Raw genomic sequence first — 18631 nt, 5'->3', positions numbered from 1 at the left:
CTGAACGAAAATTTCACTAAGTGTCAGACCAGTAGCAGTGAAAACAAAGGACAAGGAAAGAAAGTAATATAACTACCCTTACCCTCGGGGCGTGCCGAGCTCAGACCCACGCTCGCCAGGGCGCCCTCCCGCAGGAGCTCGGTCAGGTCGTTGCCCCTCCCGAGGGCTCGCAGAGAGTCTAGGGTCCTCAGCTCCCTCCCCGACGGCTCGGAGAGCTTGTTGAGGGCCTTCAACCGAGGGTGTCCCCACCTCGGGTCGAACCCCCAAGGCGCCTCGGACGCCAGGAAGAAAAACTTTCCCTTCCACTCATGAATCGAGGAAGGGGCGCCTTGGAAGAGTGACATACCGCCCCGAAAGGCAAAGTATAGCCACCCTACGTCCGCCGGGTTCTTCTTCAACAGAAAACACCGGCGAAAAAGACCCACTGAGATCGGGATCCCGTGCCCGAGGCACAGGGACAAGAACCCGATTATCGTCCTCCACGAGTTCGGAGCCAACTGCGCCGGGACGAGCTGGTACTCGGCCAGCAGGTTGTTCACGAACTCGTGAACGGAAAACCGCAGACCAGCCCAGAGCGTCTCGCGGTAGACCGCGATCCGACCTGGGGGCGGCTGCGTCACCCTGTCCTCTGGCCCCGCGGTTTCAAGGCGAAACCCGGGCTGGAAGAAGAAGCGGGAGCGGATCAACTCCAGCTCCTCCTCTGACAGACTCGACCCTACCTCCTCGGGACCCAAACCCATTTTTACAGCAAAATAAAGGGGAACTGAAGATAGGGGAGGAAGAAAGGAAGGAAACCCTAGTTAAAACAGGGTGAAAACCTACTGGACATCGCCGGAAATCGCTCCAGGCACCGACGGCGAGGTTCGGTGGAGGAAGGAAGCAAGGGAGGAAGACAACAAAAATAAGAAGCAGCCAAGTAAAACCCTTAGGGCAAACTCGAGGGGTTTATATAGACCCCCTCGGCGGTCCAGATAGGCAGGGTCGGTTCCCATCCCCCGATCGGATTGCGCCATGTGTTGACCTCGGAGACCGAGGCACCGTATTCACTCCGGATCAATAAATCGGGTACGAAATCGAAGCCCTGTCCCATCAGATCTCGGGGCCTCATTATGGGTCCGCAGAATCGAATCGCCTTGAAGAACGGACGGACGGCACCTCCGCTCCCCTCATTTAATAAAGCCCTGGGGCACGTGAAGCCCCGACGTAGCCTTCACCTCGCCGGATCCATGATCCAGTAATACGAGATCGGAAGCGTCCGATCCTAGGTCATGCCGCGTGTCCGTTTTGAACCCCGTAACGGCACACTCATTCATGAGCGGGGAGTCTCGATTACGGGATCAAGGCGTCGCCTCGTCGAGCCCAAGGACCCTCATCATGAGTCCGCCGCACAAAGCGATCTTGGCGATCCAAGAGACGCCACCCCCGTTACACCCGCTCCGAGAAACGTAAAGACACGAGCTCCACCATAAGTTCGCTGAATAAAGCAACCTCGAAACGCCCAAGAGCGCGGGTCTCGCCATAAACACTCCGAGAAACACGAGGGCGCGGACGAGATTCGCCCCCCAACTTCAATGATAGACTTTACTTCCCACGTCCGAGCCCGCAAGCCGCTCGAACTCGGAAGTCGGGGGGTAGTGTTGGGGGAATAAGATTTTTTCCCCAAGTGACACAAATGCCCCCAAGAAGCCGCACAATCGCCGACCCTGAATAGCCGAAGTCGGAACGCCCGACCTCAAAACATCCGACCTCGAGACCTCCGACCTAGGAAAGTCCTGATGCTCAAGGTCTACCCTTGTCAGCCACCTACTACGGCCGTACTCCTCTGAGGTCCAACTGAGGACCATACCCTGCCACTGCTTCAGCATTTATTGCGCATGGCCGCTGTAACCCTCCGGATCACTCTACAATTAATGCGGATCTCCGGCTTACTCCACCATTAATGCGGATCTTCGGCTTACTCTACAATTAATGTGGATCTCCGGCTTACTCCACCATTAATGCGCATGGCTCCTGACATCTACGGATCCTCGGCTCTCCACGGCAAGTTAGCCCAGCAGAGTCTGGTCAACCATGATAAGTCTCTGATCTCGGCCATACCTCCGACACCAATGCAATGATTCGCCTGGTAGCGTACTGGTTCGGGTCGTACGACGCCCTCACCGCCGACATCAGTACAATGATTCGCCTGACCGTGCGCCGACCTGAGCCACATGCCGAGCCGTACTATGGCCTCGCCCTGTTACATCACAGGTAAACCGACCCCCACCTATAAAAGGGAGCCTTGGCTTCTCAGGAGGGGGTTGGGAAATTCCGCGCCTTACAAGCACTGTTCATCTCCTCCTTACACTATCTGCCCCCTCCCTGACTTGAGCGTCGGAGGGCCGGCGCCGGAAAACCCGGCCACCGGTTTGTCTGCAGGCACCCAGACGGAGGACGCCGCCCGCTGACGGATCGCTGCCCCACCGTGAGGACCCCCAGCTCCCTCTCTCCGGCCACCCCAGACGGAGGACGCCGCCCGCCGACTGGTCGCCGCCCCGCCGTGGTGACCCGCAGCTCCCTCTCCCTCGACCGAAGATTGCCCCCGGGTCCAATTTCCAGCAACAATACTCATATTTTATCAATCTCAGCTTATCATTAACTTTTCTTCAACCTATCCTGTTGGTTGTTTCTCTTTAAGCATCCTGTAGTACAGTCATTTTGAAAATACCTTTGAAACCAATCCATCTGTCTTGTATTGTAGCGCGGCTGACTTGGTATTTGGATCCATCTATGTGCAAAAAGAGGTGTCTTTTTTTTGATCAAAACGGTATTTCATTTCATATACCTCTAACGTGAATACAACCAGACATATCAAAGAAAAGTAAACAAAATAAGGCATGTGGAACGCCATCTAAACTAGACCAGAAGACCTCTTCAGTATGCCGGGCAACATAAGAGGCGATCCAATCTGCTGCATTGTTCGCCTCTCGGTAAACATCTTTAGAATGACATAGGTTGCAACATTTGTACAAAAGAATCGGTAGTCTTGTGTGAATCTTCAGAAGATGTCTCATGAAGCAATCTGAAGTAGTGTAGAATGAGAGAGTTGGGTCATCCAGCATATGCTACAATTCTTGATGTGTTGTATATTTTGCAAGCGTGACATATCATTTATGCGATTTGTGCTATTACCCAGCGGTATGCCATGATGGCTTCCTCTATCCAATAAGGATAGGCATAACTAGTAATTAATTATCATATCAAACTTATAAATGCAAGAAATCTAAATTGTCTTTTAGATGATCTTTCGATGAAAAGAATAATCCATCATTGCCTACAGCAAAGCCAATACATATAGGATTAAAAAAGCAATAGAAAAAAGAGCAGAGAAGCACAAGCTTTAAAATAAATTCTGATGAGAGAAATATTAAGTACCTCAACCTCAAACCAAATCTCCCCTTTTACCTCAAATATTAGCCAAAAAGAACTACCTCGGCCACAACCGAGCAGCCGACCATCCAATGTGAACTCCTCAGTCCTAGCCGAAGAGTCGATCGACCGAGGAGTCATCGGCCAGGCAGAGCAATTGGCACAAGTTGACAAGTGCTGACAATACCAACAACCAATGGCCCTACCAGCCCGCAATCGCGGCGGCATCACATCATGTGCCCTACTAGCACACTCTGCCGCCCACATGGACTGGCACCCATGCCACGGCCGTAACACCGGCCACTGCTTGGCCATCATTGCACGCCACGTCGGCTCAGATAATAACGAACTAACTTTTCTATATAAGGAGAGCAACTCGTGGACCTCAGATACGCAATATACATGCAACCCTACTTACAGAACGACCCTCTGCTGAAACTCTCTTCCTTCCATACTGTTACTTCATTGTTCTGACTTAGGCATCGAAGGATCCCTGACGAAAACTATCCGTCATGTAGACTTCTTGCAGGCCACCCAGCGGAGGAGACCAGTATCCAACACCTCAATCAGTCTGCTCAGTTCATCTCCAATTGACCTCAAGGTCATCCGAGCTACACTCCCACCTCAGCTCAAATTATGCGGCAACAAATTTTAAAGGACACCATATACTTTATAATATATACCAGATACAGATGGAGGAAGTCATCTATCGGCATAAACCATGAATGAATGATGCAAAGAAGATGATGGAATATTATTTTGCAGTAGAATCATCGACTCCTACCAAGTGCCCATCTTCTCGTAGCTCTGGTATTGCTTGCATTGTGCCTTTTTTCAATATAAATGGTTTGTGCTAAGTTGTATATCTTCTACTCCAATACTGGAGGCTCTTTCTTTGCCCTTCTAGCTTGCTTTGGTACCCGGGCAATTCTTGTTCCTACAGACATCAATATATATCTTTAGCATGATATCATCCTTTATTTCCATACAAAATGAGCCTTATGCGTGCACATAGCCAGCTCCTCATTGCATTCCTCTTAATTGAAATTTGAAAGACACCATGCCCAAAACCTAGCCCTCCTTGAGTCTAGGATATCTGATACACAAAAAATCCAAACAGGGGATGATATCAATCAGAAGACCGCATGCCACCAAATTCAAGTTCAGCTTCACTTTTAGTTACAAGTCAAATGTGGCTTCTCAAAATTTTCAGTAACAAGTCAACTTTGGCCTCTACGGTACTTCGTTTCAAAAGACTTAAGCATGCCTTTAAATTGCTTATTTCGGTTACTCCATAAATTGCAGGTGCATAATTCAAACTTGAAATAGTTTCACTTCCCCCACCCCAGTAATGCTCAAGCTTGTCCTGCCTTTATCCTCTATCTTCCCTGGTGACCTATTTCCTAATAACACAAAGTATTTATGATCTAGTGGTTATTTTAATATTTGTATGAACCCTTAGATTGAACCATCCATCCATTCCCTAGCCGAGCAGATCCAACCATCCTCGAGTTCTCCCAAACATCAATCAACTGCAGTTGACAGAAGTACTATGCCTAGAATCTCAATAATAATGCAGCAAGCTTCACCCATCTGAAGCATTAATATGCACCATACAGTATCACACAATGCACAACACGAGCCACACACCCGCTCAGAAGATATTTCTCTTAGCCAAGGAGGCGGGCATGGGCAGCGGTGAAGCCTGGCCCGCATGCTCTCAAAAATATAATAAGAAAATATAACGCAGTCTCAATCTGAAGGCATTTTGGAGCAAGTCAAAAACCTATTTAGCAGCAGTTATATTCATTAGATAAAACGATATCACAATAACAAATGTTAACAAGTCATACTCATCTTTTTATTTTCTTTTCCTGAGCCACGCAATGTCCCCTAAATTCATACTGGTGGTTACATTAAGATCACCCGCATGCAAATAAGCTTTAAATTTGGATAAGTAGGCAAGGTTAGCTCAAGATGACAGTTACGGAGAGAATCTGCCTGCAGCAGCCTTGCTACCTTATCCGGTTAAGGTTACTTTACAAACCACAGGAAGTTCCTGTTAAGAACCAACTAAACTCCAAATCACCATTGACCAACAAACCACCAATCACGAAACAACTGCTGAATCCACTCAATAAACATTGATCAAACATTAACTATAGGAATCACGATTTAACAATTCTGAATCACGTCAACCTATTCAAACACCTTAAAGGGACTGCGAACTGTTAAATGCTGTTACTTAGCTCCAGCAAATTTCCCCATCATCTTTGCAATAACAGGAGCTACTTTGGGATTGGCTTGGTGTTTGGCGAAACTTGCCGGGTTATTCATCACTGCACCACAAGAAAACAAACATGAATTATCAGAGAGAAATGGCAGCATATAAATCGCATCAACTAAAGTGGTGATAGTAAATGCATAAGAACAAAGATTGAACTCAGAATGAGACACAAAGGTCATATTTGTTTGAGTGAGTGATTAACCAACAAGAAAACAAATAAAAGGTTGGCCTCCACGTGCACCCTATAAACTAAACAATATTTTATTCGCCCCACTTCCCTTTTCAACTAATCTTTCCAAAAATATTCAGCTATAATGTTAAAACTGTCAGAATTAACAAGTGCAGGTCTATTTTTTTCATGAATGAACTTGTAGTGTTTCCTTTCTCTTTCCCTTTTTTCTTTAGGGTGGGGTGGGTGGTAGGATTCCTATCCTGCATATAGGACATCAAAGTGGTTAACTTAAGGAGCATGAAGTAGGGCATAAACCCGAAACTCGATGGCAACATAGACCTAGCCATCTCTCGGGGTTACTAGAGTACATCTTGTCGGCAGATTTTTGGACAGTAGTTATTAATTTAAAGCTAACAAAAGCATTTATGAGACTAAGACAGCCTTTGGATGCCAGACAGATAACCAGGTGATAGACCTCTTTAACTTCAGGCAACCACCCATAATCACTTATACACGGGTAAATAACATCCCTTGTTTGGTTTGAGGGCTAATGGGTTAGGTTGTGGAAAATAGCAAAGAGGGAGAAGTGACTTCTGGTGGTAAAACTTATTTCACCTGTTTAGCCAGGTTAATAACCAGTAAGAATTGACGCCCAACTTATTGACAGTTCTTGGCTACTTACACGGATAACCATCCACTAACCACTACTTAACTAGCAGCCAAACACTGCCAAGGGGTTTATTGTCGATTTTGGTGAAACTAAAGTTGCAGTTTATTGCTACTGCATGCACCCATAATTTTGATTCGATTATATCCATGTCTACAGCAAAGCTTGTTAACTTGCAGATTTCCTCACAAGGATATCATAGAAGTTCACAGAACAGTTTTATTTAGTAAAAAATAAAGTCAGAAACTACTACTAGCACAAAATAAACATTTGATAGAACAAATTAATATAACCAGGATAAAAAATTAAGAAGAAACAGAAGCAAGGAAAACAGCATACCATCTTGGAGAGCAGCCATTATCTCTGGATCATTAAATGCCGCCATTAGTTCAGGATCCTGTTTCAGATAAGAGAGCTTGCCCAATCAGTATGATATGGTAGACCTAGAACTATCATGTAATGATGTAAACAAATAAGATAAGTTAAAATGAGTTCAGTCTCTTACATTCAGAATTTTGCTCATATCAATATTTCCAGGTACACCACCAGGCATGGCACCTGGGAACCCTCCAGGCATACCTCCTGGGAACCCTCCAGGCTTAGTACCAGGGAACCCTCCTGGCATACCTCCTGATGGTCTACTTGATGATTGTTCTTCCCTCTTTGCCTTCTCATAAGCAGCCTGGAAAAAAGGTCAAAGTCAGAATGTGTAACCTATAAGTTACATAACCTTGTGAGGGCACTAGTTTTATGCCAACAACCTGAGCCTCCGCTCGGCGACGCTGCCTCTCACGCTCAATTTTCTTTTCTTCTCTCTCCTTTCGCAATCTTTCATACTTTCTACGATGTTCTTCAATCTTGTGTGCATTGGGTTCAACCTGCATGCCACCACAAAAATGTAAAATATTAAATAGTGTTATAACTAGCAATATTTACAATTGTTTGGAAACTTTTATACCTTCTTAAGCACAGCATTTATCTCCTCGTCATAATCCAATTTGGATGCCAGGTGAAGATCCTTGGCAGCTTCCTCCCATTTCCCAAGCATAGCTAAAGCCATGCCGCGGGATTTGTAGCCTTTTGCAGAGTCAGGGTTGATCTGAGACAATGACCAAAGAAAACGTAAACCCAATTCAGGCCATAGTAATGCATTAAATGGGAAGCGTAGGAGTTCTTGTTTAGATCACAAGTGGAATTTTCACAACAGTAAGCATTGGTTTAAAGAATTGTTTACATATGGAAAGAATATGTTCATATATTATGATAAGACACATCTCAAGCTGAAACTGATGACATGCAGGCATGTAATAGATGGCATAAGCAAGTTAAAACGAAACGATATATTATGCTATCAATGCATGCGAAAAAATACTACATTATAATATAAGCATGAACACCGGAATGGATTACATACAAGATGGCAGAAGCATGGGGAAATATATGTCCCTAGTGTATTTCTGGTGCCCAATTTTGCAGGGATAATTAGATAAGATACATTTAGTGAAACAAACATGTACATAAAATGGAATCAATAAAAGCATGGCAGCATTATAATAGCACATTGATTATACTATATAAAATTACCTCCAAAGCAGCATTTGCATCACGAATTGCAGCATTCGGTTTCTTCATCTTGATATACACAGATGCTGCATGAAAATTTATCAAATGCTAAGTAGGAAGAAATCAATAGAAAATTAGTGTTAATAAAAGTGATCGAACAGCATTTACCTCTGGTTGCATACATGATTGCTGATGTTGGATTCAGCAAGATAGCCTCCGTAAGACGCTCGATGGCCTCATCCAACTTCCCTGACAATTAGCCAACACCACGATTCACAGATTCAGATTAAGTATGGCTAAAATATGATACAACAGATGCTGCTATACCGTCTGAAATTGCTTCTATAGCTTTCCCTTTGGCCTCTTGAGAAGCATCACGACTTTCCTCTGTTACCTCGGTAGATGGGTCTCCCATCTGGAAGGAGAAAAAAAATAAAAATTGGCAGAAGCTGATATTGCACTCATTCATGACTTTTAAGTCACTCATAAGCAGTAAATATGATATCCATTGCAAATCACCTTTTGTGGTGCATCATTGTCAGGTTCTACAGTTTCTCCTTCAAGCTCGATGTCAGATTCAACAATCTCATCGTCAGATTCATGCTCTACTGAAGCAGCACCCTTTGCATTGAGATCATCCTCATCAAGATCTTCATCCATTTCATCCACCATTTCGCTTTTCTGTAATTGGTATCAATTAAACGAGAACTCTGGCCTCAGCTTTCCAAATCCTAAACAAAACAGAAAAGTAGAGAAAGCCCAAAAATAATACATGATGCATGATGTCTCTCTAATGTCTTAAAAACAGATACTTCCATGACACCTGAGGGGAAGAGGAACAAAAATACAAAATATCAACAGTTAATTGCAGGAAAAAAAGCCTTGGTTTCAGCACTGCAGAAAAGGTTGCTGATGTTATTTTCTATATAATCTGCACCCTTATGGAAAGAAAGTATAGCTCACTTTCTGGTCGTAACAGATTAATTGACTAATGATACCCAACAGCAGAGAAACCGAACTGAAATTTAATCTGGACTACAAGAATAGGGAACTCATGACCATTCCAGAGAGGTAGGCTCCTCTGCCTACCAGTGTATATCTTCTGGGTTAACAGGGTCAGCGATTGCCAACTTTAGTTTATGATCTAGATAAGGCTCGGTTATTCGTTTCTAAGAGTGAAGCGCAGTCAGGGTGTCCCAATGGCATTGGAAACGCTGCAGAGAGAAGCTTCTGTGTACATTGCATCGTAGCAGGCTTTTTTTCAATTTGTCCAATGATGGAAGCAATAAGGCTAGCACAAAGCAGGGACAAGGCATGTGAATGATTAAAGAGAAGATGATATTTTGATAGAAGGTAAAGAAGATTGATGAAGACGAGCGGAGATGGAGAGGCTTTATATCGATTTTTCTATTTTTAAAAAAATTATTTTGGTAGACAAGGGATATAGTCAACTTAATTCCAAAACCTATGCTCAACCACATGAAACAAAGGTGAGATTCTGTCCTAAATTTCTGATGCAATCATATAAAGACTACTTCCTCTTCAATAAAGATTTCTATAAAAGAAGATAAAAATATATAGTTTTAAGGATTAAAAAAAGAATATAGGTCATAACTACACCAAAAACAAACCATTTTAACAAACTACCCAAGTCGGGATGTATTGAACCAAACCAACATTGGAACCACGGTGATTCTGCATATTGGTTTGGAACAGGTGTGAACCAATCCGCACCGAGCAGAAATACCCAAATTCGCTTGGTTTGACTCGATTCTAATTGACGGCTACTGGTTCAAGGTCCAACCGATCCCTTAAAAAACCCCAACCCTCCTCGAACCCTCATTCACTTGATCCTCTCTCTCTTGATTGCTAGTTCTCTCTCTCTCGATTTCTCTCTTGATCCATCCATGGAGGCTCTTTGCCTTGCCGCTGCAGCTCCTTCATCCAACCACCTCCTAGATCAAGCTTGGCACCTCACTATGCTCATCCGCCTGGGCCACCAGTAGGATGCTGGCCTTCTCCTCCCCACCATGCTCACCATCACCATCTTCTCTGCAGCTTTACCAACCACTAGTAGGATGCTGGCCTCCCTCCCTCCCCTATCCCACTCTATCAAAATCTAGGCCAAATCCTAGATTGGTTGGCCTCCCTCCTGCACTTCCCTTCTCTAGACAAAGGGCAAAATCCCCGATTGGATGAATTGGAGCCTCATCGGCACCAGCATGCATACCATGTGTGGCATGCATACCATATGTCAGTATAGTATGATACCCTACCCCAGTACCTGACAAGTATGGGCCACGATATCGGTTTTGCGAACCGAAATTCTAGGCCCGAAAAGCACTATCAATTCGTAACATTGCATTTTATTGTGTATTATGACATATCAATCAAGAACCCATAAAAGAAAGTGATACGAGTCAACACATACTCAAAAAACATGATGACATATCTGCCAGAACTCCAAAAGTAATGAATCACATATACCACACTAGCACTTCGCACATGTTGTGCATGTGATAGGAAGCATTACGGCTTTGAATCTTACTAGATTAAAGATTAATAACATTTTATAAAGCTTGATAACTACACTTTCAATTCTAGTTGACCTGCTCTTGTTTCTTTTCCTTAAAGATAACAAATACTAAAGCAAGGGATGTCATGGAAGTATCTACAACTATGTAGTAGACAGATATTTCTAGATTTCAATGGTGTCATTACATGGGACTCATGGGCAGGCAGCTCAAGGAATTATTACAAAAAAATGGAATAGATTTTATTTTAGATACGGATTTTATTTTTCTACTAAATTTTCATTGTGCACATTAATAAATTAACCCCTAATTTTTGTAGTATAGTTTCCTATTTGATTTAATACATTAGACAGAGAGTGGCATGCACTTATTACAAGTGTCGTACCAATAGGAGTTAAATGCAAATAATGGAGGTCACACGGTTATGGTAACTCTTCAAGGTTTCAAAAGGGAATTTGCGTTACATATAGTTATATATGATACACAATGGTCGTATACTAAACTAAAAGGAAAGTTCTTTAGAATTATCATTGTGTTTTTGGAAATGATTTTCTTTTTCTCTGTAGAACAGCATGAATGTATAGGCCCTGTTTGGTTCCTGAATTAACATAGACAAGCCTGAACAAAGTCAGCTTTTTCAGTTTTCTCAGGTTTATCCAGCCAAACAACTTTTTTCTGGTTCTTGAATAGAGCCCCAATAATGAGGGGCACTTTTGGGTTTTTTTCAGAAACACTGAAAAGCATGTTTTTATTTTACAATTTTAACCAGATTAAAACTATCCAGGGGAGGGTTCCAATAGTCTTAGCTGATTAACATGGAAGCAATACCTTTTCGAATAAAATTAATAAGATATGCCAGTTAAAATTATTCAGGAACCAAACATATAGAGTATTTCTCCTCTTGCTGGGTCAGATGCTTGCAGACCTGTGAAATCTGACTCCAATGTCCATGTTCGTGAAACAATGCTTCGTGGTAGTCAACTAATGTTGAAACATATAAAGACATGATATTACATTCCCAGGCAGATGCACATAAGATATACACAGATAGACACATAAGAATAGATTTAAAGAGAGAACGATGAGGAATATAGAAATAGAATTTGTGAACGTACGTATCAACTGACTTATAAGAATACACTCTTTATTACTAAGACAAAAAAGTGATGCACTTTTTCATAAAACAAGTTTTTTATTACTTTAGATAAAAAAAGAAGGTGCCAATAAATACACTCTTTAGTAAATATACCCTTCCCTTACCCTTTAGATAATAGTTTACATAGTGAAGGAGGCAAAACAGATAAATTAAGTCTTAGTAAATACACCCTCCTGTTACAAGTTTCTGGCTCATTAACTGCAGCACCTCTAATCAGTCAGGATAGCTCTCAACCTCAGGGAGTTTATTTTTGCACTTTGTTTCTTGCAACATGGAAAATCCTCAACATTCCTAAAGTTAAACCATGTCCTGGAAATTGGTTGTAAACCAACTTTTCTTGCTACCATCAATGTTTTGACCCGGTAACATTGAAGGATTGAACATTGTGCCTTCAAAGGAGTATCCCAAATATAATGAGAAAAGCATGTTGTAATCTTTCAAAAAACTATAAAAAGCCTCCTCAATCGACACGGTAAAGAATCATGTTCACCACGTGATGCCAGTTCACATGTTGATAATGTTAAAATAATGCAATTACCATACGATTCCTATCCATTTGTTCCACAAATAGAACAGTCAGCTGAATCAATCATCTAAAATACTCCCTCATGACAATCCAGGCAACTCATGCCGTTCCAAGCCAACTTAAATCTTACTCAGTGTTCAATGCCACGTGACTTTCTTTATGAGAGTGCATACAAAAAGAGCCACAGTTCTTACCAGACTCCGAGGTCTCTATCAGAGTTAACCGAAGGATTCACGCATTTCCGGTGAATACTAAAAGCTAGAGTACAAGATTCTGAAACTTCAAATGCTCACATGCGCTATGGGTGGCCAACACTCGAATCAACAACCTTGCGAGGAAAACAAAAGATGCGCAACTCACCACAAACATTAGATATATCATCTCGGTGAACACTTTGAAATTGAATGGAACAATTTCTTGATGCACTAATGAAACATTTGGACAATTAACCCAGCAACAAGTTATCTACAAAATCAACTCTGACCCTAAGACTCTCCCAAGCGAACATCACCACATAAATGTCCATGACAAGCAAAAAAAAACAAAAACAAAAAATAGCCCGAAAATCTCAATAATATTCACCATATATGATGTGAAGATTCTCATCTGCACGAATAAATTGTATAGTACGACTAAAGGAAGGGAAGGAGGAATTAGGGCGAGGGAGAATACCGCATCCCGAGTTTGGGGAGACTCCCCGGGCATGTAAGCGGCGGGAGGAAGCTTCGCGCCCAAGCTGAAACACCATCATCCGGCATTGAGTCCGGATCCAAGAGATCGCATCAGACAGCACGAGACGACAATGGATCGATCGACGCAAATGGAAAGCAAAAAATTTTTGAGGAGAAAAAAAAAGGATCGACGGATACCTTTCGAGGTAGTCTCGGAAGAAGGCGATGGAAGGGTCACTCAGGACGGCCGGATTCTTCTCGCACTGCTCAACGAAAAGCCGCAGCTCCTCCACCTTCGCCGCGTCCATCTCCGTAAACTCCGAGAGACCGATCGAAGTAAAATGGACTCAGAGGAGAGGCGGTGGGAGAGAGGAAAGGCTGACCTAATGAGAAACGGATGAGAACCAGGGGGATTGGTGTGGCTTTTTGTTGGGGTTTTTTGTTTGCTTTTTCCTTAAACGGGAGTTACGGCCCGCTGTTTTGTTTCTCGCCTTCGATGGATTTGGGGGGGAGGGCCTAGCGGTTTCTAGCAGCTTCCGAAGGTCCAGATTGATTGGGAACGTCTGATTTTGATCCGACGGACTGGGAAGATGCAATGAATCGTTTGAGCTCGGGAATGGATGATGGGGTCAATGATACTAATGGTGGGCCATCGTCACGGGAGCATATGATTCGAGGCCCAACTTTTTTCTTCTTCTTTTACTCCTTTGCGGGTAAACCATATGTACAAGAAAAATCAAAAAAATAAATAGCTGGCCACATAAGCAACCATCCAATCCATAGCTTCATTAGCTTTTCGAAAAATATGTTGGTATACCACGTTTACGCAAGAGGAATGCCAATTCTAGCTCTGATACATCCAAAAAAAATACTAAAATATTTTTTAAAAAAATATAATTTTAAAAAATATAAATTTTATAAAAATAATTTTAATATATTTGGTTGATAATAGAAAACTAGCATTCCTGTTATATTATATTGTAAAATAGTATACACTATATTATATTATTATTATATGTAACCATTATAGGGTTTGGGGCATTTTAAGAACAAAATAAAAATATTTTGCTGTAACATATATTATATTATATATTATAATATATTACATAATATTCTTACACAGTATATTATAATATATTATAATGTAATGTAATATAATCATATACTATAATATAATATGATAATAATATATAACATATTATTATTATATTATTATATTGTTGTGGTAGGGTTAGGGATATTTTAGGAATAAAAAAGATTACAATGAAAAATGATTTATCCATCTTTAACATAAGTAATATTTTTTATTAATAAATATTATTTATAAAATGATAATTTAATTTTTTAGAGAAGTACCAGGATATGGACAAATTGATCCAAAAAGAAATGGATTTATGTTTTCTATGATATTATTCATCAAAGAAAGGGTTTGTGTGGAACTAGGATGCCGATCCTAGGATGAAATCATGAATAAAAGTGAACATAGACGAACAAAAATCATGTGGGGAGAGCATTATAAAATATCTTATGGGGCAGCGAAACTCTTATTTTGCCACGTTTCCTCTAAGCCTATCTTAAAGAGGAAACCCAAAAATTAAATAAGAATAAGACTTTTGCTACTAACGAAGTCCGTCAATCTCGTAACTTTAAAAAAAATAAATGCAAGATGATTAATTGCTTAATGTATATTATTTGGCCATGTAACATTACTGATAAAAAGCATGTTCTGAAAAATATATATCAATTTATCTGAAAGTATATATTGGATCACTATTAGGTATGTATCAGATAAGCTTACAGTATATATCAGAAAGTCGATAAGTGTGTATCACCAGCCATATGGCGTGTATTGGCGAATATGATATTCTGCAAAGTGTGTATTAATTTGTTTGGAAGCGTATTTTGGATTTCATAGAGGACAAATTAACTAGGTGTGTATTATCTAACTGTATACTATGTACTAATAAACAACATATTTTAGAAATTATATATCAATTTACTAGATGTATGTATTGAATTGCTAAATAACTAATTTGTTTGATATGTATTACTTAGCTATGTAGTATATACTATATTTTTTTATTTTTTTAATTATAGAATTGACAACTATGTTACTAGATGAAATTTATAATTTTTTAATTTCTTTCTTAAGATGTAAACTTACAAAAATTTTATAAAATAGGAAGTTTTTTTTTCCCGCCTCATCTGATTTTTGTTTAACACAGACAAAACAAAGTACAGATGAATATTCATAATTGGTAAGCATTAATATTGCTTTCATCCATTTTATCTCTTTAATTGTCACACCTCAAACCCATAGCATAATAAAAGCCCCAAACCTATAGGGTGGACTATGCAAGCATGCAAGACTATAGATCAAATCATAATAATCTCAAAGCAACAATAATAATTCTTTAATCCTCAAAAACTAATTTAATCAAGATCTAAAAATAAATCATTCTCATAATCAATTACTCTAAAGTGACATAAGTCAAAATATTCAAATCAAATAAGATGTTCTAATTAAACTAGTCTAAATAGTTTAAAGTAGAACTCCAATAATTATGAATATCTCCATAAGATCTAGCGCACTCTCTCAAATTCTGAGTAATCATGATTCAAGATCTAAAAAATAGAGAAAGAAGAAATAATAAGCTACATTGGCCCACTAAGTAATATAACACCACAAAGTAGGGTCTAAGTATGCCAAATAAATAAATAATTAAAGAGCATGATACTTATTGAGAATTTTAAAAAAAAATCAATTAATAAATATATCTTTTATGAAAATTACTATTATTTTCATAAACTAATACTAGAAATTCAACATCACCCTATGGCTACGTAACCCAATGGGATGGATCAGATATAGAATGCACAAAATGCTAAATACCACTATTCTAATCACCGGTGGTTCGGTATCAAATATCACTATTCTAATCATCAGTGATTCGGTGTCAAAACCAATTTCTCAGATTACAAATCGATAGGGCCAATGAATAATCTCCATTGCCGAGGCTAGATCATAGTCGTGCGGAGAATTCATATATATAAAACAATTTGTATAATTTACCTAGCCATATTTTTCAAATTTTGATAACATAAAACATAACATAATTTAAAATAATTACTATCGTAACAATAACATACATGACCCGTTTAACCAAGTATAAAATAGATATCATAATCAAATTTAATAAAGTAATTATTATTTTATTAAAAATTCGAAAAATACACTTTGAAACATCGGGTTACTTACCTCTTCTTGCTTTAAAAGCCTACTTCATGTTGGCAAGTCAAGCTCACCTATTTTAATATCATTAAAAATATAATTAATTTCATCGTCATCTTAGAAGTCAAGTAAAATTATAAATTAAAATACTATTGGGAATACGATCTCATGCCCAAATCAGGATGAAGAAAAGGCAAGGTCGATCAAGGGCAGTACCTAACTGGATGGGTTGGTCTGAACAAAGTGAGCTAAATTGATCAAGATGAACTATAATTTAAGTAGCTTGATAAAGGTTAATGGTAACCAAATTCTAGAGAGTACTTGACAAAGATGAGGTACAGGGTTGATGTCTGGCTCCTAGGACGATTTAGGGTTTCCACCCATAGGTCAACTTGGATCTAAGCAAAGAGAGTTAGGGCTTTGAACTAAGATCCTTTACTCTTGCTTAGAGAGAGAAAGAGGAAGAAGAGAGAGTCTCAGTTCAAGTTCAATCAAGGGTCTGGATTTGGTTGTCTATGGCAAAGATCAGCTATGCATCAGGTATATAGGCTAGAAAAAAGAAATTAATAACAAAAGAAAAAGAGCAATATATATATATATAGAAATTAATAACTAAATGAAGAAAACTAAAATGGGAAGAAAAATTAGAACTAAGAAGAAGAAGACGGAAAGGAAGAGAGGAAAAAGAAAGAAGAGAGGAGAGGAAAGAGGAGAGAAGAAGATCCGGCAGTGGGTGCCAAGGATCCGGCGGCCAGTCACGGTGGAGTCGACAGTAGAGACAGTGGTGACTGCGATAGCGGCTAGCGGAGGTGGCAAGACCAAGAAGAAAGTCTTGGTTTGGCCCAAAAACAGAAAAATGGGGCTCGGTTTCGAGTTTGTTCGCCAGATAACTATATGGAGGTGAGGGACTTACCAAGTGCGGTGGTTACTTGGTGCTCGACCGAAAATGGTGGTTTCCGGTGAGCTTTGCAACGGTAAGGCTCAAAATAGGGCACAAGAGAGCATCTGGGTTTTAGATGGGAAAGAAGGGGTTTGGTCGATTGGGGTGGCACGACAACCGCCGAAAATGAAAAACAAGAAGGGGGAGCTTAGTGGTGGATCAAGTAGAGGGGAAAGAGGAATTTATAAAAGGTATTAAGGAGGTGATAAGCTCGAATAAGGCCGGCCGTTCGTTAGTTGCAGTGGCCCGAAACGGCCCCTCACTGTTCGCATCGGCCCTTCAAATCTCCATCAGCCATGGTTGGGGCATCCTTATCCCAATGGCCCAGGGATCGGGCAGAGGAGGAACGCATCCTCCTCTATTTCGATCCCAAAAATTTTGAACTTTTTCAATTGAAGTCGGTGAGCATTGTCGTCTTCAATATGAAATGAGCCTAATTGGGCCAATTCTCACATTAATCACGGAGGCCCATGGCCTAGCCTACGTCAACGGCCCTCTGAAGCGCGCTAGCCTACACTCTCGGAGCGGGAGAGTGGACATAATGACACAAGCTGCGGTAGACTTGTACATCTTCCACCGGGTAGCTTCCCCGATCCCAGTCTCTAGACCGCTTTTTTTTTTTTTTTGCTAAAATAAAGGGGGGAGGAAATCTCATCCGCGTAGCAGCCCCCACTGGCTCCCTTCCACCAGGGAATGTTCGATGCGTGTATAAATTTGCTCATACCCTCTTCGACGTGTAGGTCACCCCATGTGTGAGTACGTCACTCTAGCGCCACCTGGACCAGATAGCATTCCCACCAAGCGAGTCCAGGCAGAGGGCATCCGGTCCCCAACATTTAATCGACGTCCATGCGTTTCGAACCTGGACCATGCCGGTGGAAGCAAAGTCCCGTTCCAACTATGCTACCACCTTGGTGGCAAAATCTAAATGAACCCAGCACCATTCACAATAACAAAAACATTTTTTATGAAAATTATTTAGGATATTTCTTATTTTATGCAACTAATGTTATTTTTGTCATGTCATAATTTTCATAAATATTTTTATTAGTAATATTTTATTATAAATACTGCTATAATTTTTTATAACATATAATTTCAAGTGCTAAAAATTAGAATTATTGTTATAGTATTTAATTAACATACTAATAAATAATCATATAATTTATAAACTTTTAAAAAATCGATGTTGAAGCTAAAAATGTTAGTTATTTTTACAAATTTTAAATCTAGTCCCTCTAAAACCATCAAATATGCTTCTCTATGCATTATAGTGGTCATCAAAATTTTGATATGAGCAATTACTTCAAAATTTTCCAGCTGCAAAACCTGGATTTGTGTCTTACACTAGCCCTACTACTTGCTCAATGGGACTTCCCTCTTAATATCTCTTCTCACAGATTAATCCCAACGGCATGGGGTAAGAATTTATAAAACCATCATTACAGCAGACACACAAATTTGCAATTGGATCA

At 40.5% G+C, this 18631-nt stretch overlaps 1 protein-coding gene across 1 annotated transcript; it reads right to left on the bottom strand.

Annotated features, from left to right (window-relative positions):
• Positions 1 to 5238: 5238 nt before the first annotated feature.
• On the bottom strand, positions 5239 to 13443 carry LOC103702792 (FAM10 family protein At4g22670). The gene is made up of 11 exons (XM_008785356.4): positions 13183 to 13443; positions 12986 to 13049; positions 8617 to 8778; positions 8425 to 8512; positions 8266 to 8346; positions 8119 to 8183; positions 7493 to 7633; positions 7296 to 7412; positions 7040 to 7216; positions 6874 to 6931; positions 5239 to 5747 (listed from the first exon to the last, which is right to left on the bottom strand). The coding sequence occupies exons 1-11, from the start codon at positions 13290 to 13292 to the stop codon at positions 5650 to 5652; spliced, it is 1161 nt and encodes a 386-aa protein (XP_008783578.1). The 5' UTR covers positions 13293 to 13443; the 3' UTR covers positions 5239 to 5649.
• Positions 13444 to 18631: the final 5188 nt, after the last annotated feature.

Source organism: Phoenix dactylifera, chromosome 5 (genome assembly GCF_009389715.1).
Source record: "Phoenix dactylifera cultivar Barhee BC4 chromosome 5, palm_55x_up_171113_PBpolish2nd_filt_p, whole genome shotgun sequence".
Classification (NCBI taxonomy): Eukaryota; Viridiplantae; Streptophyta; class Magnoliopsida; order Arecales; family Arecaceae; genus Phoenix; species Phoenix dactylifera.
This window is presented reverse-complemented; position numbering and strand designations above follow the sequence as displayed.

Coding starts and splice junctions, on each gene's coding strand:
- LOC103702792 (XM_008785356.4), bottom strand. CDS start 13,292: ATGGACGCGGCGAAGGTGGAGGAGCTGCGGCTTTTCGTTGAGCAGTGC. Junction 8,779..12,985: donor CTCCCCAAACTCGGGATGCG/GTATTCTCCCTC, acceptor TACCAATTACAG/AAAAGCGAAATGGTGGATGA. Junction 8,347..8,424: donor TATAGAAGCAATTTCAGACG/GTATAGCAGCAT, acceptor GCTAATTGTCAG/GGAAGTTGGATGAGGCCATC.